General features: G+C 53.2%; 1 protein-coding gene across 1 annotated transcript in view; it reads right to left on the minus strand.

Annotated features, from left to right (window-relative positions):
* The window catches only part of DENND1A (DENN domain containing 1A), a 502,559-nt gene that overhangs the window by 15,965 nt on the left and 461,988 nt on the right, over window positions 1–24,606 (minus strand). The window contains exons 20-21 of the mRNA XM_044920818.1: window positions 10,711–10,770; window positions 4,198–4,286 (exon numbers count right to left, since the gene is read on the minus strand). Of these exons, the coding sequence (XP_044776753.1) occupies window positions 4,198–4,286; window positions 10,711–10,770 (149 nt within the window). The remainder of the gene's footprint in view (window positions 1–4,197; window positions 4,287–10,710; window positions 10,771–24,606) is intronic.

Raw genomic sequence — 24,606 nt, forward strand, 5'->3', positions numbered from 1 at the left:
GGGTTGCGTCTCTGAGCTATACTGACTGCCAGCCTCTTGGCCATTAAGGCTCAGAAGACAGCCCCACCCCTCGGGGCTATTAAGGTTAAACAAGGTGGAGGCTGTTTGACCACGTCCATCTGTACCCTCTGCGACTCTGAGAGGGATACTGCCTGGCCCCCGCTGGGGGGCACAAAAGACAGGCAGACCGGCGGAGAGGGGCGCCTGGGGACCAGCAGGTGACGCCCCGGCTTTGGCCTCCATCTGCATGCTGGGCATGATCCTGAGGGGTGAGCACAGCACTGCCTTCTAGAGTTTGCTGTCGGCTCCTGCTAAGCACCACATTCAATGGGAAATTCTCTTACACCTGGCAAGCCGAGGGGAACAGAAGCTGGGGCCTGCCCACCACAGCCACTGTGGCTGAAATGACCGTTCACGGGTGGGAGATGGGAACCTCACCACGTCCCCTGCAGCCACCACTGTCCTCATCACTCAGCATAGGTTCGCAACAAAAAGACTGGATGGGACAGAAGGGGTAAGGCCTGTGTCAGACAGCTGATCCTACCAGTTTCTAGCCCTCAGACCCTGGACTAGTTCTATCAGAAAGTCTCCCTCTGAGCCTCAGTTTCCCTGTTAGATAGGAAAGCCATCACCTACCCTTCACAGTCTCACAGGATGTTCCGTCAGTGTTGCTTGTCTTTCCTTCCCCAGGGAGAAACACTCAGGCACCAGGGGACGCTGTTCCTTTGCCAGGAAGAGTACCGAACAGCTCCAGTTCCCGACTTCGAGGAACCAGAGAAGAAGGGCGGCGTGTGGGGCAAGTCATCTTAGGACACAGGACCCAGAACCGTCTTTCTAGGCAAAGCCAAATTGACAAGGGACCCCCGTGGGCAGCAGAGTGTAGCTGAGAGAATGAAATCAAACAGCCATCTGGAGGCCTGGCCCTGCCACCTTCTAACCGGGTGACCCAGGAACACTCGTCACATATATTTGCTGAGCCCAAGTTCCCATTTGGTGGAAGGAGAAACAAACACCAGCCGAAGAGGGCCTAGAACATAAGAGGTGCTCAACTGTACTTGCTGTTGGGTGGCCTCCGACCCACAGCCCGCGCTGCCTGATCCCTCCTGGCCTTAGCTCTCACCCTAGGGAATCCTCAGGGCATTCCATTAGCCCGTGCTGAATAATAATGCAAGTAGCTAGTACTTCTTGGGAGAAATAGTCACTGAATATTAATTAGCTAGTGTTAGCTGAAAAACAGAAGGAATGTTTCCCCCAGAAATCTTTCTGAAGTATTCTTCCAGTTGTCATCGGATGGCTTTAAGGGGTGAGGACACCCACCTTTGATTCGGAAAGGCCATTTGACATACGAGAAATTTCGTTTCGGGAAAATGCAAGTCACCAAAGAGTCAGCTCGGGGATTCTCTTTAAAGGCCTCCTCTTAAAAATCCCAAATCGCTCATACCTGGTAGGTTTTTGAAGCTATCTGCTGAATGAATGGATGCATGAATGGACAGATAGACATATCTGGAAAGGAAGAACTGGATCCGACGGAGGGGCCGGCCGCAGAGCTGGCAGCCGATGTTACTGGGCCTTGATGAATTCCAGACACTGAGCTGCTGTGGGAGGCCGTGGAGACTGTCTTATTGTTAATCAGCTCCATCTTGCTTTCCACAAAGTTAATTATTTAATGTGCTATTTGGAAGTGAGAGTTGAGGCGAGAAGTCGGGAGGACGGAACCCTTCCCTCCACTTCAAAGATCTTGCATCTCTCTCTGCCGGCCAAACCCTCTAAGTTGCCAATGTACTTTGATATTCCCGGCGGAGACAAAGATCTGTGAGTCCAGAAAATCCAGGCCAGATTAAAGGGCTAGGCACGGAGTCCATGTGCCCCACACGGAACCAACCCGCAACAAAGGCCCATTAGGATCTGGCTCCTGCCTGCCAGCTTGTCTTCTCGTGTCTCCCAGCACAATGCTGACAGATTGGTGGAGCTAGTTTCTTTCCCCCCAGAACAATATTTTATGAGGAGTCTGTTTTATTAAAATATTTTCCGCTGGATGCTTCCTGTGTTTCAAGAACTTGGTCTTGCCAGCTGGAGCTGATGACAGTTGAGAAAAACACATCCAAGTGCTGTTGTGACATGGCATTTGGAAATGGAGGAGTACAATGGGGGGGGTAGTGGGGGGGTGGGGAGGCAGCATGGGAAGAGATGCAGGAAAATACCCCAGTTGCACCAGAAATGTCACTGGTATTATGGGAGAACAGCGCCCCCCCCATTAAAAAATGTGAACAGAAACTCTTGGGAATAATATTCCCAAATGTGCTTCTTGATCACCTGGAGGGCCGGAGCTGCTGTGAGCTCTGGCCAGAGAATCTCTCATTTGTTTCCGATCGCGGCCAGTTTGCCAACCCACTAAACTAGCTCCCATGGTCCCACTGGTTTGTTCCAACCCCAAATATCTCATGAACAGGCATCTAAAACAGGGCATATTGCGAAAAGAAATGAAAAGTTAATATGGGCCCAGTTCTGCTAACACCCAGGAGGACAGGAGTACCAGACACTGGCTCTTTGGCATGTACTGAAGAGGCCTCCCCTATCACGGGGCTGGGAGAGCAACAGCATAAATAAATGTAATTAGGAATTCCGACCTATAATCGGTGACCTGAACACAGCATGGGAACTGTTTTTCGGCAAAACGTGGAGTGTTGCTCATCTGGCGTGTTCTTGGGCAATGCAAGGACACTCTGGGTTTGCACTTCAGTATCCACAGGCCCCACCCACACAGTGTCTAAAAGATTTCGCCCAGTTTTAAAGACATGGTTTTAAAGAAAAGTAACTAATTTCATCCCTCCCTGAAGAGAAATCTTTAGGGTCTGAGGAACTCTGAAGCTATACGGCATTTTCTCCACAAGGGGGCAATCATAATCCATGCCAGTCGCGGCCAGGGAACTATTCCTTAATATTCCCACCGTCCTATTGTGCAGAGGCTAAGTTATGCCTACAACCAACTTCAGGAGTCCTCTCTTCCAAATTCTGCATAATCAAGCATCTTTCAAGATGTGTGCATGCACACACACACACACACACACACAGTCTCCCACAGCTTTCTGGGCAGGGTGTAAGTTGGCCTAGGTAGGCTGGTTCTGTAACAACACAGTGGTCTCAAGCAGCACCAGACTGTAAACCAGAGAATCCTAGAAGAGCTGAAGTACACTGCAACCCGGGTTAGGCCACAGCTTGACATTTCAGAATTGTTTCTTCCTTCTGGCTCCTTTCCTGGCTAGGGCCTGCTATTTCCCTTAGCTTCTTTCCCTGACAACTTTCCTGAAAGTAGAGCAGACAGGAGGAGCATTCCTCTCCTCACCCAAGGGACTTCAGGGTCCCCGGGGCAACTGTTTTGGTTCCCCTAACAAACCCCAGACTGAGATGGTTTCATGTACTTTTTCAAAGCATCATAGAAAGCCAGTGTGTAGCTGCTGAGTTGTCTGGGCAGAGCCCCAGGGCTGTGGGCCTTGGGGACAAAGGGCAGCACTCCAGACGGTTCTGGACTGGGGGCTGTGTGCAGCTCTAAGCCTCACGCCACTTGGGCAGCTCCATCTCCAGGCGCCGCTTGTCCACCTGCCTCGTTATTTACCTCCTCTATCCAGCATCTATCCTGCATGTGACTCTGAGCCGGGCCCTGTGCTAGGTTCTGGGCAGAACACCCAGCGCCAGCCCGCAGAGCTCTGGGCTTAAGGGGAGGTGAAAAGCCAAGCCCTAATAAAAATGACTGCCATGGCACAGGGGAGCAAAGGTACTGGTGGGGGTGGGGCGGTGGATAAGGACAGTTCTGGGTACAAATCCAAGCTCTAGGCCCGAGAGCACCCCAGGCTTAGGACAGTGGTTGCCCCTTGCTAAATAGATCGCCTCCTCGACCAGGTTCCTAGCTCTCCCCTGCTGACCCAAGCCTGGAACCTTCTTCTGAGCCTGTTTGAGTATACTTTGGGTGTCACCAGTCAAAACCCAGCCCAGAGGCCTGGCTCCTCCTGCGGGTGTGACAACTGCTAGAAAAAGCCGACATGGAAGATGAAGCCCAGCTCCCCGACTGACCTCTTTGTTTAAACACCCGCTCAGGGCTCCAGGGAGGCTTCAAAGGCCAGGGCTGCAGCACGGACCCCACAAAGGCCTAGACCCCTGGGCTCTGGGAGACAGAGGGGAGGGGAGCAACGGGGTACTCACTGCTCAGGGCTGGAGATAGAAGTCCTCCGGCCTTCCACCGTGATGTTGCTCTTGGGTCTCTTCACGACGTGCGGACGGGGAGGGCGCACCTAAAACAGGCACAGGGGAAAGGCCCCAAGGAGTGAGTTGGAAATCCATACAAGAACATTCTGCAGATCTAGATAAGCAGCCCCCAAATAAATGTTGAGGCATCTGCCTACTCAAATAGGAAAGGTTCTTCCGAAGAGCTTGGTTTCCTCGTCTGCGATAGGGGACAGCTCCACCTGCCTCCTGGCAGGGCTGCCGTGGGAGTTCAACAAGACACTGTCCATACAGGACCCAGAAACACAGAGGCCCTCATTTATAAGTCCCCACTCGCCTTCTTCTAGAACCCTGAAACTGGTCTGGTAGAACAAAAAGGTTTCACTTGGATTTTATGTCTAGGGTACATGTACTTATTTCATTCTTTTTACAACTGAATCATAGGATGCTTATTTTCCTCTCTGAGTAGGAGGGGGGAATAAAGCAAATGATAGCATTACAGAGTGCCAATAAAAATCCTCTTTCTGTTCCCCAGGCCATCTCTGGGCAGTCCTCCTGAGCAGGGCTCAGTCTGGACACCGCACGCCCCACGGAGCTCCTGCATTCATGAGGACCCAGCTTGAGACTGGGCAGTGGGTGTGTTTCACAGTGAAGCACAGTTTCCTAATCCATAGCTGGCCTGCAGCAACAAGATGGGGTTTTTGTAGGTGCCCTTGGAAGGATCCTCATCTGGTCCAGTCAACATTACATGGCTTTAAATTTGGCTCCATCATCTCTGAGCATTTCCAATGCTAGCGAGGGACTGGAGAGAGCTACACCAAGAAAGTCTGTCTATGACTTTTGTTGCCAATAAAAATTCTCGGACATCCCAGTGCAGGGGGTTTGCTCCCACTCTGCAGATGAGGGGCCAAGGTAGATGAAACGCCACAATCGCTGAAGTTCTCAGATAAGACAGGGAAGGAGAACACACACACACTCCATTCACTGCCTGCCCTCTTCCCTGAGCCCCCTGGGTCCCCCAGCAATTTGTGGGCGACACAGCATAATGGCTGGAGAACACAGATTACAGAAGTTGGCTGCATGAAAGACAAGTCTTTGCAGAGTCTCATCAAGCTCTCAGGTCTCTGCATGTCTGATCTAACCGAAGTTTTTCTTGTGGAGTGGCCAGTCTGATCTCAGCCTTGTTTGGCAAATCAGAGATGTGGTAACCACCAAATGCATTCCACCAAACTTGGGGTCTTCTTCCACGGGGTTCCTCTGAACGAAGATCCAAGGAGATGGTGCAGGGAAAGCGCCAGCAAGGAGTCTGGCACACACGGGGGCTTCTCTGTGACCTTACCAATAACAAAAAGGAGACGGGGATGGGGCATCTCTGAATGAGAAGACGCCATCTAAGATGACCTGACCCTTGCCTAGCATCCTGCTCAGTGGTGCCTGGGGTGCTGGTGGTCACCCAGCAAGAATTTTAGGAACAAATGGATGCGGTTGCTTGGAATCTAAGAAGTGCAGAAGAATGTTGCTATTAGTATCAGTGTCGTTAGAACAGGGCCTGCTACAACGCAGACATCCAGCCATCGCTGCTGAATGAATGGATGGCTAGATCCCCCACCCATTCAAACTCTGGCCCGCTTTCCCTGACCACAGCCAGACTCCTCTCCCTCTTGCTGCTGCTCAACAGGATCACCGCATTGGAATGCTCCCCCCAGACTTCTCACCCCAAAGGCGGATGTGGGGTGTGCAGTGTGGGGTGACGGAGCCATTCTGCCCTGCCCCGGAGGTCCCCGGGTGGGGGTTTCAGGAAAGGTCAGATATGAAGGCCCGCCAGCTGGTCCTTGCACACAGCCGCTCCTCGCTACCATAAAGGCGGGTGAGGAATGTGAACTTGTGGCTGAAATGGGGGGATTAAGTTTGTGGCAACTTCAACTGAACTTGCAACGTGGTGAAACATGGGGAAAAAGAACAACAGAGCTAATTAGACGAGCTGAGCTGTCAGAGTGCCGCCGAATGGCTCAGCGCCAACAAACAAAAGGAATGGGTTGGCAATCAGCAGGATCGATGGAGAAGACTGCTTCATTAGGGATGATAAAACAGACAGAGCAGGGAGAAGGGGGTGGGGGAGGGGAGCAGGGAGGCAGTGAGGCGGGGGAGAGAGAGGAAGGCACAACAGACCCAGACAGTCAGTCACCTGCACAGCTCAGACCCACCCAGAGTCACACACACCTGACTGGTGGGGACAAAGCCAGACACACAATTACACTCCCAGCCAGCCGTCCAGAGACATGCACAGAGGCCTCGAGGCGCCGACATTCACACTGCCTCACAACTACACGTTCACAGAAGCACGCACGGGAGCTGAAGGTGCATGCACGAAGCACACACATACACACGGACAAAATGGTTTAATGAAACCTGAACCACAAGACGGCGCCGACAACTGGCCGGTCCTATTTCAGCGATCACATCCGTCTTTCGGGGGTGCTGGGGAGGGGGGAAGAAACCACACGCACACACAACACACACAACAGCGACCGGCCCCGCTGGTGCTGGGATCCCGGCAGCGCCAGGGGAGAAAATGCTAAACAGGGATTTTGAGCTCTGTTCAAGGGGGACTTGTGGGGAAAGTTGGGAAACCAGCCAATTCCCCACTGGATTTAAAACCTGAGAAATCTAAGTCGGCAGGGTTAAATGTGTATTGAATACAAAAGCACCGAGTACATTTGATTTTAATGGTGAGCAAGAAATAATAAATACAGAGCTTATAAAGCGCTTCCCATGCAGCCGACCACAACCTGCCTCTCCCCTGCACGCCCCAACCCACTCCCCTTGGTCCACCAGACACTGGCAAGGCTTTCTTCTGCTCTTTCCTTTTTCTTCTCTTTAAAAAGAAAATCTAAATCCTCTGGTAACATCTGAACTCCAGCCACAGGTGCCAGGCTACAAAGCTTCTTCCAGAAAGGCTGAATGGCCAGCCCCCACGCTGCCACCCTGGGCCAATGGCCCCACTCCTGCCCAGACAGGAGTCTGGCCAAACAGACTCCGCCCTGTTTGTGGCTAAGTACCCGATAAAGCCCGGCTGGGGGCCAGAAGCTCCTGACATGAGTGCGGGGCAGGCCATTCTCTTCAAGGCCCTCGAGGGGTTCCATACCCCACGTCTCCCAGGTTCACCCCTAGTGGATAGTGGTGCCCGCTGGAAAGGCTTCCATGAGTGCACGCAGAGTGAATGGACTGGGGCACAGGGTACTGCTGGGCCCAGAAAGCACAAGCCTTCCAAGACTCCCAGTTTAGTTCCACAGTGACCCCGCTTGGCAGAAGGCATTTGGGGTGACAGAAGTGGGGTATACGTGCCCACTTCATGCCAGGGACTATGCTAGGCACCATACACACGTGACTTCACTACTCTCACCAGGCAGGTGCTGCTAAGCCCATTTTACAGATGATGAAACTAAGACTCAGAAATTAAATGTCTTGCCCAAAGTCATACAGCCAGGAATTGCCAATCTGTGATTCAAATCAGGGCAGGCCTCTCGGACTTCCAAGCCCAGAAGTGGTTCCGCTAGGCACCCTGCCTCGTTAGCATACCATAACCCGGGGCTGGTACAGCCCCAAGTACCAGGCTAGTTGCTTCCTGTGCCCGCGCAGGGCTGTTCTCGGGCTATGCGTGCCTTCTCAAGTACTGAGCTGCCAGTGGGTATGCCTGGGCCTCCCCCAGTCTGCACAAGTCCCCACACAGGTGAGACAGCATGGAGTCCACGGGAGCGGTCTCCAATACCTGTCCTGCCCCAGATCATGCTTTGCAAGAGAGTCCCTGCCTGCCTTGGGTCCTAGGTCTCTGCAGGAAATTCTGACAGCAACCTTCTGGATGGCTGGCTTAGGGGGAAGCAGGCCTGGGCTGCAAGGCCAGCCCAGCCTCTTACCTCTGTAATCTTGGCTGCAAGCTGGGGAAACAGCCTCTGCCTCGTCTGGGCTGGTGTAGGGATATATGAGACCATAATGATACAGTGCCTGGCACAGTCTTAGGCGCAGAAAAAGTCCCCAGTAAATAAATGTTAATTCTCTTCACCTCTGTATCCTTGCGAAGCCCCAACAGTGCCCTAGAGATTCCATAAAAAGCCAAACTGGCTGTCGCTAATTATTATTTTTATTATTATTTTTTAAAAAGCCAAAGTTTTTTTAAATTATTATTTTTAAAGATTTTATTTTGAGAGAGAGAGAGCGCGCATGTGCATGCATGCATGAGTGGGGGAGGGGCAGAGGGAGAGAGAGAATCTCAAGCAAACTCCCCACGGGGCATGGAGCCAGATGTAGGGCTCGATCTCATCACCCTGAGATCATGACCTGAGCTGAAATCAAGAGTCGGACGCTTAACCGACTGAGCCACCCAGGCGCCCTACCCCACCCTTTAAAAATTTTATTTATTTTGAGAGAGAAATTATTTTTTTTAGAGAGAGGGAGGGAGGGAGGGAATGGGGAAGGGCAGAGGGAGAGGGAGAGAGAGAATCTAAAGCAGGCTTCATGCCCAGCACGGAGCCTTACACGGGGCTCAATCTCACAACCCTGAGGTGATGACCAGAGCCGAAATCAAGAGTTGGACGCTTAACCAACTGAGCCACCCAGGCGCCCGACTGCCCCAGTATTTTATACTACGATGGACTCCATGGAAATGCAGATGGAGAGTCCCAGGAGTTCGGTATGCGGGAAAGACCACAGGCTCTCGAGTCCGGTGAACCCTATCTGCACTTGAGGGACTTGGGTTAAATTACCAAGCATCAGTTTTCTCATCTCTAAAATGGGTGGAGCCGATGTCTACTTCATAGTATTACTGTGAGGCTCAGCTGGGATAACTTGCTTACTATAAAAAATCCTGGGCAAACGACAGTCACTAAGAAACCGAGTCATTCCTTAGAAGTTGTGAGGCTTAAAAACCCATCAAGCAGAGTAAGAACCACTGCTGTGGGCCAGACACCGAGCTCTAGAACGGTCATCTCTGTTCACTCTGTCAAAGCCTCTGTGGATGAGGGCACGTTAGGGAGAGGGAAGACGTGTCCAGGGGAGAGAGAGGCGAGGCTCAGAGCTTCAGTACTTGCCCACACAGCCTGGGTCCAGAGCTTAGCTGTGCCTACCCCCCAAACCATCATGCTAATGCCTCGTCCTGAAGCTCCCACTAAATCACACGTGGTTGGACCCAGAAGGGGCTTCCTGTCCCGCAAAGCAGCTTCTTTTTTGCTGTTTGTGTGCCTTCCTTCCAATGACAGTGAGCCGAAACATTCCTGCCGGCCCCTCTGTAGCCATGCTGATCAGGTTTGGGCTAATCGTGGTTTGACTGGGTTCAGGAGGGATCCATCACACGTGGCTGGAACTGCAGACTCACGACTGCTGTAGATGAAGGTATCTAAATCCCCACCAACCTCCGCCCCTGCCCTCTAACTCCCACACAGGGGAGGGGAGGGAAGGGAAGGAAAACAGAGCCACAGAATTTTCCAACATCCACGCAGAGAGCAGCCACCCAAGTGAGGCTGGGCGTGTGCATCGAGGATTAAAAACAGACACGGTTGGGCCTGGCCACCTGCACTCCTTGGCTGCCACGTGTCACGGGATGGATGTGGACATGTGCGTTTGTAAGGGGGAGGGTGGGGGCTGGGACGTGGGTTTGTGGGAACTCTGGTCACAGCTGGCTGGGAACCTGACCCCTTTTGCTGGGCTGCAGGAGCGGTGGCTGCTTTGAATGAGACAGAGCAACTCTTCTCTTGGTAAACAGCCCTCACCAAATGGTCCTGGCAAGTTTCCCACTTTAAAGGATCCTGTTACAGTGGTTACGCCTCCGCATGGCCGAAGTCTGAGCTTCCAAGGAAAATGGGGCCCCACGCCCCGTATTTTTCCATGGCATTTGCCTTGAAAAACCTCAGATGGGTCTCTCTGCCTCGCCCACCCCATTCCTAGGTGTTGCGGGGTTTGTCGCATGTCATCCTGCTTTTCCGCCCTGACTTGGCACCTCACTGGGGAGGGTGGGCTCTAGGTGAGGCCAGTCTCCACCCGAGGCAGCTCGAGATTCTCTGGGCGTGGCCTCTGACCCCGCAAAAGGGACATCAACTGCACTTCCAAACCCCGGTCTGGCGGGAACGAGACCCCTGCTGCCAGACTTCTGCTTCCTTTGTGAGGAAGAGGCGTTGGAGCCCGACTTTAAAGCTCTTTGGCTAGACTGGGACTTAACCTAGGAGACGTGCTCAAATGATACACACACGGCAAACACACCACACAGTGGCTCGCGGCTACCTATGGCTCCGACCTGCAAGTTGCCAAACGGGCTCAGGAAAAAGGAGACAGAAGCCCAGAAAATGCAAGTTCGGGTTCATGCCACGCAGACAGGGAAGCTGAAAAACCCAATTCCCGGTTTGGTTTTGCAAGGCAGCTGAGTTCAAACTCCCGAGGTTTAGTCAGGCGGGGAGAACGGCTCAGGCAGGGTTAGGCGGGAGGGCGGAACCAGCGGCTACTCACGGGCCTCGAGCGCTGTATCTTGGGGGGCGGCGGGCGCGTGGGAGGACGGAGTCTTTGTGGCTGCATTAAAGCGAAACTTAACACATCAGTACACATGGAGATGGTTTGATGCATTTGCACACAGGGCACATGAGAGGGAGCATCCAGTTACCCAAGCCAGACCCCAAGGAACGTCCTCGATGCCTCCCGCTCTCTCTCACCCCCATGTCAACTGGTCACCGGGTCCTGCCCGTGCATTTCTGAGGCCTGGATCACTGTAATCATTTCCAAGCAGGGTTCCCGTCTGGATCTCCTCCAGCCATTCTCCACACAGGCCAGCGGAAGCTTCTAAAATGCAACGTGACCCTGTTGCACCCAAGCCTCGAGACGTCTGCTGTCCTCCCTGCCTCCTCGGGTGACAAGGCTCTGGGCTGGCATTCCAAGTCCTCTTGGACCCGGGCTCTGTTGGGCCCCACACAGACCCCTCCCAACCTTCATCTTTGCTCACCTGGGCAGACCCTCAAATGGCCCTGGGCTCTCATGACCTGTTTCCTGCCTGCCCCTCAGGGTGGAATGACTTACCCCATCCCAACCTGCCTGGTAAATGTCTACTTGTCATTCAAGATAGTAGGTCAGATGCCGCCTTCAATGCTCCCACTGCCCCGTGCCCCCAGCTACGTGGCACTTATCACCCAGTGTCTCCCTCCCACCAGCCCCCTGCACTATCTTTCAAATGTTCATTTCCTTGAGGGACTCATCCTTATTCCTCAGGAAAAAAAATATTTGCAAAATAAATGTCTGATGAACAAATAAAATTGTCCAAACACTTGGCTTTTGAAATTAGGAGTTGAATAAAAACCAAGAGAGCACAGGCTTCTCGGCTCTATCCTCCGACCCTTCATTTTGAAAGTCAAGCTTTGTCCTTTCAACTGCCTGCCCGTGTAGATGCCCTGACAGGTGCGGGAGATGGACAGGCAGAGTAAGGAAAGTAAGTACCCACGCGAGACCAAGACCACGAACCCTCTGCAAACCCCTCGAGGCTTCTGGGTGGTTCCTCCCCATTCAGCCACGCAGTTCACAAAGGTACGTTATTATTTGACAAAGTCTAGCCCTGTACTGCCTACTTCAGCAGCCAATGGCCACATGTGGTGAGTCTGAATTAAGATGTGCCCTAAGCATAAAATACACACTGGATTTCAGAGACTTAGTTTGAAACAAGTATGTAAAACATCTCAATAATTTTTTTATATTGGTTATATGCTGGAATAAAAATATTTTGGCCATTTGGTTAAATATTATTAATTTCATGTTTCTTTTTACTTTTTAAACGTAGCTACTAAAACATTTTGAATTCACATGTGACTTGCATTGTGCCTCCTGCTGTGTTTCTCTCGGACAGCGCTTTAGAGCCTCACTGGGTTGGAGTGATTCTTCAGATACCAGACCTGCCCTGGCACTCACTCTCTGTACCCGACTCCTGGAGAGCAGGGGCCAGGTCTCAGGCGTCCCTGGACCCCTGCTGCCCAGCACAGCGCCTGTGGGAGAGTGGGCGGAGGGACTCGGTAGGGGACTGGAGTCCCTCACGGCACATCCAGAGCACGTCTGGAGGGAGGTACACTGTGGCCCCCAGGTCCTGTGCTGTTAGTTGGCAGTGTGGGCCACACCATGCTCTCAGACCTGTCTTCAGGTGGAGGCCACCTCGGGGTGGGGATGCCACCCAGTGAGACGAGCATGGCGACCCACTAAGCCCTAGTTCTTCCACCCCTGTTTACAGGAAAAGCATGGGGCAAAAGGGGATGGAGCCTCTCAGATCACACTGCTCAGCAGGGGAAAGTAAAAGGACAGGGAGAGGGGAGCCGCCTGCACAGTGCAGTCTGCTGCCTTATCCATACCCCCCCAGCCCACCATCACATGACCCCCCCCCTTCACAGCAGCTCTGCTGCTGGGCGACCCGTTCTCCAGCCCACAGTCCTCATGGCTCATTGCCTCTGCCAGAGTTATTGCCACCCCTGCTGGTGGGGGTAGCAGAGCGCTCCGGGGGCAGCCCCTGGGGTCAGACAGCCTTGGACTGAACCCCAGCACCCACCTACGCTTTGGGTTTCTGTAGGCCCATGATTTAATCATCTGAGCTCCCGTTCCTCATCTGCAAATGCAGGTAATGGCCCCACCCACCCAAGGGGGCTGTCAGGAAGATTTAGAGAGACCATGCTGGCCACGATCATCCCACAGGGCCATCAGTAGACGTTAGCAACTATGACTGTTAGCAAGCTCCCCCACTCTCCGGCCTCTCCCCTCCCCATCCATCTCCACACTTGCTCCAGAGGGGACTTAAAAACAATACACGCCCAGTCGTGTTGCTCGCCAGCTTCAATCATCTCAGTGGAAGGCCAGCGTGTCCCAGTGCATCTCAGTAGATGCATTGTATGAAGGAAGAAAAGGGGGTTCCCCAGCCAGATGAGTCTGGGAAATGCTGTCTGCTGCCTTGCTCCTTCTGGAGATGCACAATGCCAGTTGGCAAAGGCTGCCAAGTCTTGCAACAAAAAACCCACCTTAAACAGGCAAAACCCTATTAACTTTTCTTCTTCTACATCCTATTTCTCCAATTTATTTGAACCCAGACTCACTTTCCCTATACCAGCCGTTAACAGCCCCTGGAAAATGCCACCCGAAGTGTTCAAAGCCCTCCAGACACTGGGCCCCACCCACAGACCTCTGCCGTCTCATCTCTGGTGCTTCCCCCCATTTCCTGGGGGCCCCAGCACCCCCATCCGACCCAGCTCCCCCTCCAGCTCCCCCCAGGGCTTCATGTGTTCTTGTGCTTCCATGCTGGTCTCTTCCCCCGAAATACCCTTCCATTTCCTTTTGTCTCACCCTGGGTGCCTCTTATTTGTCCTTTGGTGTCTGGCTCAAGCACCACCTCCCCCAGGAGGCCCTCCCTGCCCTTCCCTGCCCACGTGTATTCACAGCACACAGGCTGTCGTTCTTAGCCTCTTCATCTCATCTCTCTGTTTATCCTGGGGGCCAGCAGAGTACTGGTTCGTAATAGGTGCTCAGCAAACGAGTTTTGGCTTTAACTTCCCGGAACATGTAGAGACTCAAAAAAAAGTTAGTTCTCCAGATTTCGTAATTAACTTATTTTCTTTTTTTTTGATTTTTTTTATTTTTATTTAAAGATTTTTATTTATTTATTTGAGAGAGAGCACAGAGAGAGGGCCAGAGGGAGAAGCAGACTCCCTGCCGAGCAGGGAGCCCGATGCGGGACTCGATCCAGGGACTCCAGGATCATGACCTGAGCCAAAGGCAGTCGCTTAACCAACTGAGCCACCCAGGCACCCAACTTATTTTCTTTTGACTGTCACCAGGAGGTGCTAGTTCTTCTGCAACTGACTTTATAAATGGTGCGAAGAGAGTAGACTCTTGATCACACCTGACCTAGAAGTGAGCGGAGTAAGTCGGGGGGGAATCTGTTAGGGCCCCACTGCTGGGGTATTGACAGCACTTCCCACAGGGCCAGGCGCCAGTGGACACAGGCTGGAGAGAGCCGAGTATCCTGGGGACAATTAGAAGAGGCCACAGGGGTGACTGGTGGCGATCTGGGTGGGAAGAGAGGGTGAAGAAAGAAGCCAGGGAAGGATCGACACATCATTTCCCAGAACATGGCCCCAGGGCTTGGAAGCGGAGTCAAGGACTAACTGCAAGTGGGGCCTGGGGAGCTGTGGATCTGGCCAGGACACACTGGAAATCTTTTAGGTTAGCTAGGAGCACCACCTGCACCCCCCTACTCCCTGAGGGTGCAGACCTACTCTCACTCTTCTCTGCACCTCAGCCCACAGTCCAGGGCTGGTACCAGCTTGCTCAGCTCTTCCCGTGGCCCTAGGGGCAAGAAGCACATCCATCTGTGGGCGAGGAAACAGACAACAGAGAGGTAAAGTGACCCACTCATGGCCCCCAGCTGGTAATGGGGAGTGCTGGGAGCGGGTCCCGGGCCTCAACTGTGGATCCAGTGCTCTTCCCACCGCTGGAGTACGTGGAGGCAAACCCAGGAGAGCCTTAAATCGGGAGGAGCAGAGAACTGAGAGGGCCAGGGCCAGGCACCTTTGCACAGAAATCACATTGTATGTGACCCCCAATTCCCTGGATCAAAATGTGGCTACACGGACTGCTGTTTCTTAAGTGAGTTCAGAAGGCTGGGCCTTTGGCAATCTTTTGCTAAGAAGAGTTCCGTTCAACAATTCATCTGGGACTTCCTGAGCTGGGCTGGGGCTGGGGTGGGGGGGTGGGGGGATGGTGGGGCTGGAGGTTTTGATAACCAACACATGCACCTGTTTTCCTGAAGGTCACGTCCAACTGGGGAAGCAGATTCATTCCCACAGAGTGGAAAGATTCCGCCTACATGTGTTTATGGAACAACTGCTTGGAGCCAGTGCCCACAGATTCAGAAAAAAAGATAAAATTCTTGTCCTTAAGAAATGTATGGTCTGGTGGCATTTGACCTACATCACGGAAAAAAATCTTCCCTAGAGTACAAAGAGTCCTTGGCTAATTAGTAATTTGAGCTAAAACCCCCAGAAATATACTTTGGTTTCGAAAGATGTTGGTTCATGTCTTGGCTCCGTCGTTTTCTAGTTGAGTCCAATACCAGCTCTGCCACTTGGGTGAGTTATTTAAACCTAAGTCCCAGTTTACTCTTGTGTAAAACGGAAATTGCTCCTCAGTCATAAGCACCAGGGTGAGGATGCTGCAGGGGTATAATTACGGCTGGGGGGCTCTGGCCCAGCTCCTGACGATGAATGGGACCAGCCAATCCTCCGTTCCCCCGTTGGATTCACAAGCCTTCTCAGAGAAGTCCTGTGGATGTGAAGATCTTGGTTTTCCAAGCAAGTGTGTTGTCAGCAAGGTACTGTTGAAGGTGACTGGATTTTAGTAATAATCTCTCTTATTTATATGATGTGTTTTCCTTTCAAAGCATTTCTGCTTCTCTTCTTTCCTTTGAGCCTCACATCCCCTAGCGAGGCAACTTAGAGGAGGGTTACGTCCCTGCTATAGTGGGGCAGAAAACAGGAGGCCCAGAGAGGTTAAGGGACTAGTACGAGGTCACACAGCTAGTGGCAGGACTAAAACAAGCAGGTATTCTTAGTGTACTATACTATCCTTGTCAACCCAAGTTTCGAAAGTCATCTGGAATCCTTTCTGATACGGTTTTTCTAATCCATTTGAAGTTAGAATCTGTTGTTAGAGATCTGTGTCTAAGAGAAAAGGCTCGTGAGAGAGTGACTCACGTCTTCCCCTTCCTTATTTGAGCAGCTCTTTCCAGGGCCTTCCAAAGAAGACATGATTCATTTGTTCATTCATTTAACCAACAGTGGCATATACAGTGCACATCTGTGAGCAAGATACGGTCCTGTCCTCCAAGGGCTCCCTCTCTGATAGAAGGGGTTACAACGCAAGGGGGGACAGAGGGTTGTGGAGGTCTGTGGAGGTAAGGGGAGGACGTTCTTACTGGATGGGCGTGGTAGGGAGTTCAATTTCGTGGTACAGGGGAACCACGGTGGCCCAACATGATTAGAACAAGGATGAATGTGAGGATAAGGCAGGCCAGGACCTTGGATGGGCTGGTGCGGGAGGGGGTCACATAATAGGGCCTTGAATATCAGGCTAAGAAAGGTGGCTTTTCTCTTGAAAGCAGCTGGGAGCGATTTAGGCAGGGAGGGACATATCAGAGGCCTTGGTGTTCTTGGTGTTAGAAGATGGATGGGAGGAGGATGGGTGGGCTTCTAAGGACAGGCAGTCCCCCCCAGCCACAGGGCCCTGCCCAGGCCTCCATGTTGTGAACTCACCACCCCTGGCCACCTGACTACGGCAAGATGTAAACGTGAGAGGGTAAGCCCGGAAATATGATTGACATGGAAGTCCCAAAGAGGAGAGGAACTCTTTGGCCTCTGCCCGGCCCTTGGCATTTGCATCAGTCAGCCACGTGGGCCAGGTGAGTATGCTCATTGGATATGAAACCCGCATTTATGAGGACAGCATCTGATTTGCAGTTAATTTGTTGATGCAGCAAAACACATTGTTTCCAAAAGGTCAGGAGGGGAAGCCGTGTTGGAATATCAACTTAATTACCTGGGCAGCATGGATGAGCGGGTGCCCTGCACCAGGCTCTGGGGTGGAAAATGCTTGACTGACGGCACGGACCTGCGGCAGAGAGTGCAGTGTGTGCGAGGGGAGGTGGGGGGAGGTTCGCCGCACAGAGCGCAGAGCCAAAGCACCTCCTGCCCGCGTGGTCCGGCGCCTAAGCAGCTCACTTGCTAGCCAGGGGAATCCTCTGGACGGGAATGAGGGCCATTACCCCATTTCACAGATGAGGGAAGGCGAAGACTTGCCCAGGGTCATGTACAGCAGTGGACGACGAGCCTTTGGAAGAGGGTCAAAGAGCTCAAGTTAACTGTGGGCTGGGGCAGGGGTCCTGTGATGTAAGTGGGAGGGGCTGACTGTTTAGGAAGCGAAGCATGGATTGACTCAGTCCCCATGGAGGACACACCGTGGATCATCCCTTCAAGGTCACCATCAGCATCCCCATTTGGCTTCTGGGAAAGCAGGCGCAGGGAGTGGGTGGAGGAACAGGTGCTACCCAAGGCCACACAGAAGGTGAAATGTCAAAGTCAGTGGGGAGACAGGCCAGATGCCAACCAGAGCCTGGTCGCAAGGGGAAGGACGTAGAAGAACATACATGCCTGAGGCCATGGGGACCAGCCAGGTTTGCTGAAGGCAGAAGGCTATGCATGCACAGCTTGGGGTGGGGAGGCAACCTGCCTAGGGAGCCAGTCAGGGCCCCTGCACTTCCCCTTTCCGAGGGCTGGAGAAGGTGGATGTGCCTGACGGCAGCTGGAGGCATGAGAGCTGGCCTCTGAGGCTGCCCCCTAAAGCTGGGCGGGGCGGGGGGGGGGGGCGGTCCTCAGGTCCTGTGTCTGAATGGTGCTGAGTAGTCTCTTTCCCATCAGACTCTGTCTAGGTCACAAGGAGGAAGCCCTGGGGTCCCCAAAGGGGAGGGTGGACAGATGCCTGGGATTTCTCTGTCCTAGGGGTGTGACCCAAACAGATACACTGCCAGGAAGAGAAAAGGAGAAAGAGAAAATTCACAATTAAACTCTGTCACTGTTTAATGAGCAAGGAGTTCACCTGGTTAATTTTCCTGGCTAGTGGCCACATCAGTGCTCTGACCTATGCATGAAACAGCCCTGGTTGGGAGAGCAAGACAAAGCTTTCCGTGGCTTTACAGAGGTCCTCTGGGCTGAGAGCAGAGCTCCTCTACTCCTTGGGACTGGAAAGATGCTATTATGCAAGATATGGAAATAAAAGAGGGCTCCTTTTGATATGCCTCCAAAAAGGAGTGTACTGAAGCTATATTTGTGTGGAGTGTCTCCTTTAAAATGCCCAACCAGCTCTCTCAGGCACAGCTCCTACCTGTCCGCCAGCTCCTGTCATTACCTGCGATCCTCTCGTCCACCCTTGAGAGAGCTGGTCCTGCTTGTTGGGAAGATCAAATGCCTGCCTCGGCTTCGGAGTTTCAGTGAGGACGGCTGGAGAGGCCGGCCGCTGGGGTCCTGCGGCGCTCGCTCTGGGCGGGCAGTGCGGGGCAGGGCCCGGGGCCCCTAGACGGGATCCTGGCATCTTCGGGCCCTGGGCACCTGCAGAGGTAACTCTAAACTCCAGGCTATAATCTTGGAGGACGCTTCTTGCAAGGTGGCTGAGGAAGAAGTTTCCAACCTGTCCATACCAGGTGACAAGGAGGTGCTTCTTCATGCGAAAGGGGGGCTGGGGCGGGGGTGGTGGTGGTGTCTCATCTTGGAGCACCCTGGATGGGCCACTGTTACTCCGAATCTCCCAGTCAGTCCTAAAACTCTGGATAGAGGCTCTATCATGATCCCCATTCTCTAGCCGGGGAAACGGAAATCTCTTGCTGAACTTCGCACGACCTAGTCAGGAAGCTGGTGGTGCTGGTCTTCAGTCTGTGGCTGTCGGGCTCCAGAGGAAGGTCTCAACGTGCCCTGTGACTCACCGTGCAGAGGCACCATCTGTGAGGGGGCATTCGGGACCAACGGTGGCCCTCCGAGAAAAGCGGCAGCACCTGCCACAGGGTCTGTCAGCTGTCGTCTCTGGAGAGGGTATGCTTAGGATTCGGTCCCCTCAACAAGTCACCTGGCAAGGCCATTCTCTCGGGCTGGTCCTAGGCACTTTCTCCGCAGTGAGCGAGCGCAGAGCTGAAAGGCAGCTCAGCCTGGTCCCGAAGAGCGGTGCGTGCCTCCCCGATGCTGACAGGAGTAGTATTTTGTAGCGGTGCTGGTTAATTTGTAGTGGCATTTGTGGTTTGAAGCCTTGTCAAGATCCTTGATTACTTCCCGTGCAAGGAGCTTGGCTGATGGGGAAGTTCACATGCTGAACAAAAGCGGCGAGGCAGCTGTGAGGAAGGCTGTGAGGGGGCCCGGTGACCCCAGCCGCTTGGGGGACAGAGGCGGGGCGGGGGGGGGGGGGGGGGGGCCAGAAGTGGGGCGGGGGAGGGGGGCCTTTTGTTTTTAGTCAGGTGCAGCTGCTCGGGTTGAATAGGTGGCATCCCACTGGCGGCCGGAGGGCGGGCACCAGATGCGGCCGCTGGCTGGGCAGGGAGCTCTGCTGACGCAACCATTCTCTGCCCAGCAGAAGCTGCTGCCTACACAGCAGCCGTCGGAGGTGCTACCCAGGGTGCCTGGGTGACACTCCCAGGAGGTGGGGGATCGGAGGAGGGGCTTCCAGAAGTTGGGAGAGAGAAGGCCCTCAGATTCCAGCATGGGCTACTGTTTCCTGGCATTTGCTATGTACCAGGTCCCGTGCTAGGAGCTCTACACGAAGGCCTCTCATGACCTCAACAACCCTGCAGAGAAGGTAAAATCCCCGTTTGGCAGATGAAGAAACTGAGGCTACATGGCTCAGGGACTCCTCCAGGCCAGGCCTCACAGCTAACAGGTGGCAGAGCCAGGATCCAAGCCCCACTACGTCTGACCCCAACGAAGCCTACACTCCTTCCATCACACCCGATACACACACAGCAGAAGGAAGGTGCTGAAACGTATCCCCTCAAGACTGGGGGTGCTCCCCTCTCCCTGGGGAGGTCTCTCCCAACATCCTCTGAGCTTTTTATCCTGCTACGTCTGTTCTGACCACACAGAAGGGTCCATCTTTGCCACCACCTGCATTTCACCAGGTCTATGTCCTGACTCAGTGAGGGTTTGCTCAGTGCGTTTAAGGGCCGGGGCCAGCTCAGCAAAACCGAGGCTAATTTATCATCTCCCGAATGATGTCCACCCCATGCAGCATGCCACTAGCAAATGAAAATAAAAATCTTCTCCTGATTTTGCAGTGGTACAGATGGGACTGCACAACAGCCTCTGGAGAGAACGTCTGATGTCACAACAGCCTCCACACTGCTCTCCCTGCCTCCAGTGTCTCTCCGCTCCCTTGCCCCCCCCATCCACCTGCAGACTGGGAAGCCGGTCACAGCCCCATACACTGCCCTTGGCAGCCTAGCCAAGGCCAGCCCTGCTCCCACCAGCCTCATGACCCACACCACCACAAGCAGCTCTTTCCGGCTGGCCCGATATAGACCCTGCCCTGTCCCTCACGTGCTCCCACTCTTCGCAATCATGTGCTCGTCCTGTGGGCCCTTCTCAAGCTTGCCTACCCGATGGGTCTGCCCAACCCTCAGGTCCCTCCGTTCCCTGGAAGCCATGTTTCTCTTCCTGGCTTGACAGAGTGGGGCTTCTTTCTTCTTTCCCTCCCCTAATGACAGTGGGCCCCTCAAAGGGGGTGCTGTGTCTAGTTCACACCTGGACCCCTGGCTCCGGGCACAAGGTCTGCACGTGGTACGTGCGAAGTACATGCTTGCCCAAGACCGTGGAACTGGCAACCAAATGATCAGGGAGGCCATCGCCCAGCATTCGACGGACCGGGGCCAACCAGTCATTGTCCCTGGACGCCAGTCACTCAGTCCGTAAGGCTGGCAACATTTCTGGCATGCTTTTGATCAGGAAAAACTCCCCACCTAGAGGTATCCTGGTCCAACAGGTTGAGCCCCAGGGCCATCCCAAAAAGCAGGAGACTTTTTGAGTGGAATGCAAAAGTGGGAAGCAATAGGAAGCTTAGATGTGAAACATCCCCAAATTTCCCCAGTGTGTCTGTTAAAGAAAGACAGTCAGTTTCACTCGACAGAGGGTTTTTTTTTCTTCCCTCGTAACAAATGGATGGAGAACCGGGTTTTAAAATTCCTGGACCCTGGAATACGTTTCTATCTGTGTCAAAGTCTACCCCTCCACCGCCTCAGCAGAGTTTAAAATCCTAGCTAATAGGTTAACAACTGTTTTTCTTCAGCTTCAAATGAAGAATATCAGAAGGCTGGGGGAATATGCAGCTCTCCAATTTGTACGGACTGCACACAGCTCCCCGCAATGTGTGTTTGACAGGACTGACATTTTGTACCGCTGTGAGATGGGAAAACGTGTGACATTTTTATTCATGGTGGCGTACGCCCTTGTAATGATCAGCTCTGGTCGATGTGCTTACCGCGGCAGCCCCAGAGCCCTCGGAGAACAAACAGGAACCCAAGGTGCCAGCATTCCGACTGCCTTATTAAACACCGCCAGGGTCCTAACGAAGACCAACTGCTGGAAAATCTCACTGTCAAATCCTCAAGGACATTGTCAGCGCACAGCTAACTGCATATATTTTTCATTTAAAATACTGAAATCCAGCATTGTGCCATTACGAGCAAGGGGAGGGGCGCCCACTCCAGTGGCCATTCTGTCAGCTGCTTCTTCGGAACTGCAAATGCTACAGCCAGATGCCCAGTGGGGTTCACGGCTCAGAAAGGGGCAGCAGAGACAGGGAATCGCCTTTCTGAAAACCCAGCCCTACCTTCAGGGCAAAAGGCTGAGAGTTACAGGCCTCTGGTGAGAGTCACCTGGAAAGTCAACCCACGGATTCTCTTCATAAGCCAAAGCAAATCTGCATGATTTGAAAATCCATTCCCCGCTCCCCAGCCCCCAGCCAGCCATCTTCCTGGAGGTGCACCCCATTACATCCTGCAACTTGGTGCTAATCAGCCTTCTGTTTGGCGGCAGACCTTAAGACATCTGTAGGAACACACGGCTGCGGTAGGCTTCAAACCCTGGCAGGAAAGCTGTGTGTCAGGATGCCCACCTGCGATCTCACCACTTGCCTCAATTCAAAGGCCTCGAGGTCAGTGGGCAGGAGGACCCCCTCCCTTCAGCAGTCATTTCTAATGCTGATGCACACTGATGGATGGGAGCCAATCACGTGGCTGACCGTCGGAGCCTTTCGGGTTGTTACGCTGGGTGATTTGGTTATGGCTGCAAACGTACGGATATATTTATTTTGTAAATATGTATTATTTATACAGTGCCTCTATTTCCATACTCCAGCCCTGATGCACCAAGACACGCTCTGCTATTTATTTATGGGGTCCTTGTCGCAACAGGCCTAACAAGACGCCTGTGTGTGGTTCTTGCAGGTTTGCAACAAACCGTAAGTGGTTGGCTAAACAACTGGATGCTCTCCATCCATCATGGGCAGAGGCTTGCATTTTAAGGGGCTGCCCATAAAGTTGGTTTAGCATAATACTGTACATCAACCGTGGTGGAGATGACCTGGGACACCGGAGAGCTGGCAACCCAGAGAGCAGGAGTCTTAACACTCCACACCCTGGGATGGGGGAGAGGTTGGAAGAAGCTATGGGTACCCTGGTTCCAAGACTCAGAGAAAGTAGAAAAAGGAAGGGGTTTGATAGACAGCCTTGGGACAAAAGCGGGAGAGGGTGGTCACTGTACCCTATTTCCTCCAAGCTGGCCATTCTGTCCCTCGGCAGGACCTTTCACCGTGGGCTACAGAGGGGGATGGCCGCTGGCCCTGCACACCCCAACAGGCGCTCCCGTTGTCATGGGCTGCACCTGAAACCTCACTGGAGCATGGTGGCTGGAGGAAAAGAGAAATGCAGCCTATGTCCAGCCCTCTATCATTCTAAGGGAGAATGCCAACAGCTCCCACAGAGAGGATCCAGCAGATCACCAAGTTCTGTCTCCCAGGTCTCTCTCAAATCTTTCCCTCCTCTTCACCTCAATAATGGGTCCTCGGTCAGACTCCCACTAGCTCCTGACTGCGTGTCAGCAGCCTCATCAGCAGCCTCCCTGCTTCACTTATCTACCCCTTCCTATGGTGGCCCAGCGCCAATCTTCCCAGATGCCATTCCCTCAGATACAACCCTCACTGGCTCCTTGACACCCACAAGATACATTTCAAGTTCCCCAAGACCTGGGCACTGCCTACCTCTGCAGTTTGGCTCCCAGCCCTCGCCGGTTGCCTCCTGGCCTCTTGCTTCCCCACACCAGCCCCGCTCTTCTCTGAAGAGCCAGGTTCTCCTGTCCTTTACATATGTCACTCTCTTTACCTGGAATGCCCTCCTCCTCTGGCTCCACCTAATACAACTTACCTTTCAAGATCCAGCAGAAATGTCACCTCCTCTGAGAAGCCTGCCCTGGTTCCCCCAGACATCTTAGGGCCCCTCTCCAGCCAGTACACTTATGTCCATTAGCATTTCCCTTTCTGTATGGTTTGCTGACTGTCTCTCCCAGACAGTGAGTGCCATGAAGGCAGGACAACATCTTAGTCCTCTGTGACCCCAGGGCCTCGAGCAGGGCTTGGCAGCCGACATGCCTCATTATATGTTGAATAAGTGAAGGAAGGAATTAAAGAGGGCATAAAAGAAAAACTGAGAGTTCTGCCTGGCAAAAAAACTTCAGGATTTTTAGTCACAAAGACAGGAGGGCGGCAGGGGAAGAATTCTTAGCTGGTCATCATGGCTTGGGAGAATGAAAGTGTCTGGTAGACAGCCCTGGGACAGAAGCTTCCCTCGCGCACCCTCCCCCCGCCCCCCCAATCTGCAGAGAACATCCCCTGGTTAGCACACCTGGAGAGTCCTTGTCTCCTGGCTTCTGCTGACTACTTTATCCCACCTGGCCTCTCAAGGCACCGTCTTGCCAAGATCCAACCTACTGTCCGTCTGCAAACATTTACTATCTACTCTCTGGCAAGTGCAAACTGGGATCCACCTAGAAGGAGTTTGGGACTGGGGCATGCCGGGGAAGGCCAAGGAGGTAGCTGTAACCATGGAACCATACGGCTGATGGGCAGCAAATTCTCAGAAATTCAGTTTCAACTGCTTCCAGGCAATGTTAATCCCCTACCACACTTTGCATTTCAAGTGGGATATAATCAACAATCCCCCGGGAGCAGGCCCTTTTATATATTCTGTTTTCATACTTTTATTACATTTTAAAAATCTCTGCAGTATAAACAAACAAATGCGATACAATATTCCAGAAGACATGGACCGAAGCAGACTGACAGTGGGCAAAACAACAACCTAAATCAGGGACATGGTCCGTGCGATCTCAGATCAAGTGCGCAGGAGGCTGCCATGCAGCCTTTGCTGTGACGCTGCTCCAGGGTCGGGGGAGCTGGAGGTCGGGTAGGAGAAGCCAGGGCTTTGAACTGGAATCTGCCCGACCAGCCAGGGGATTAGAGCGAGGGCTCTGGCCCTCCTGAAAAGCAGGGCAGTCTAGACCCTAGGGCACCAGTCTGGGCAAGGTCCTGTGAGACAATGCAAGCACCTACTGGGCACCTTGCCCCACACCTGGCAGGCACCAGGAGGGCAGCACTGCTGCTGCTTTTGCACACAACCCCCCCCCCCCCCGCCCTCACCAAGGTGTTAAGGAATCTGGGACTCCGTAGGTTTATTTTGGGGAGAAAGCCAAATCCCAAATCTAGGGAGTGGCCGTGAGCTTTAGCCAGGAGTGAGGAAGAGGCAGAACAGAG

This window comes from Neomonachus schauinslandi, chromosome 13 (genome assembly GCF_002201575.2).
Source record: "Neomonachus schauinslandi chromosome 13, ASM220157v2, whole genome shotgun sequence".
NCBI lineage: Eukaryota > Metazoa > Chordata > Mammalia > Carnivora > Phocidae > Neomonachus > Neomonachus schauinslandi.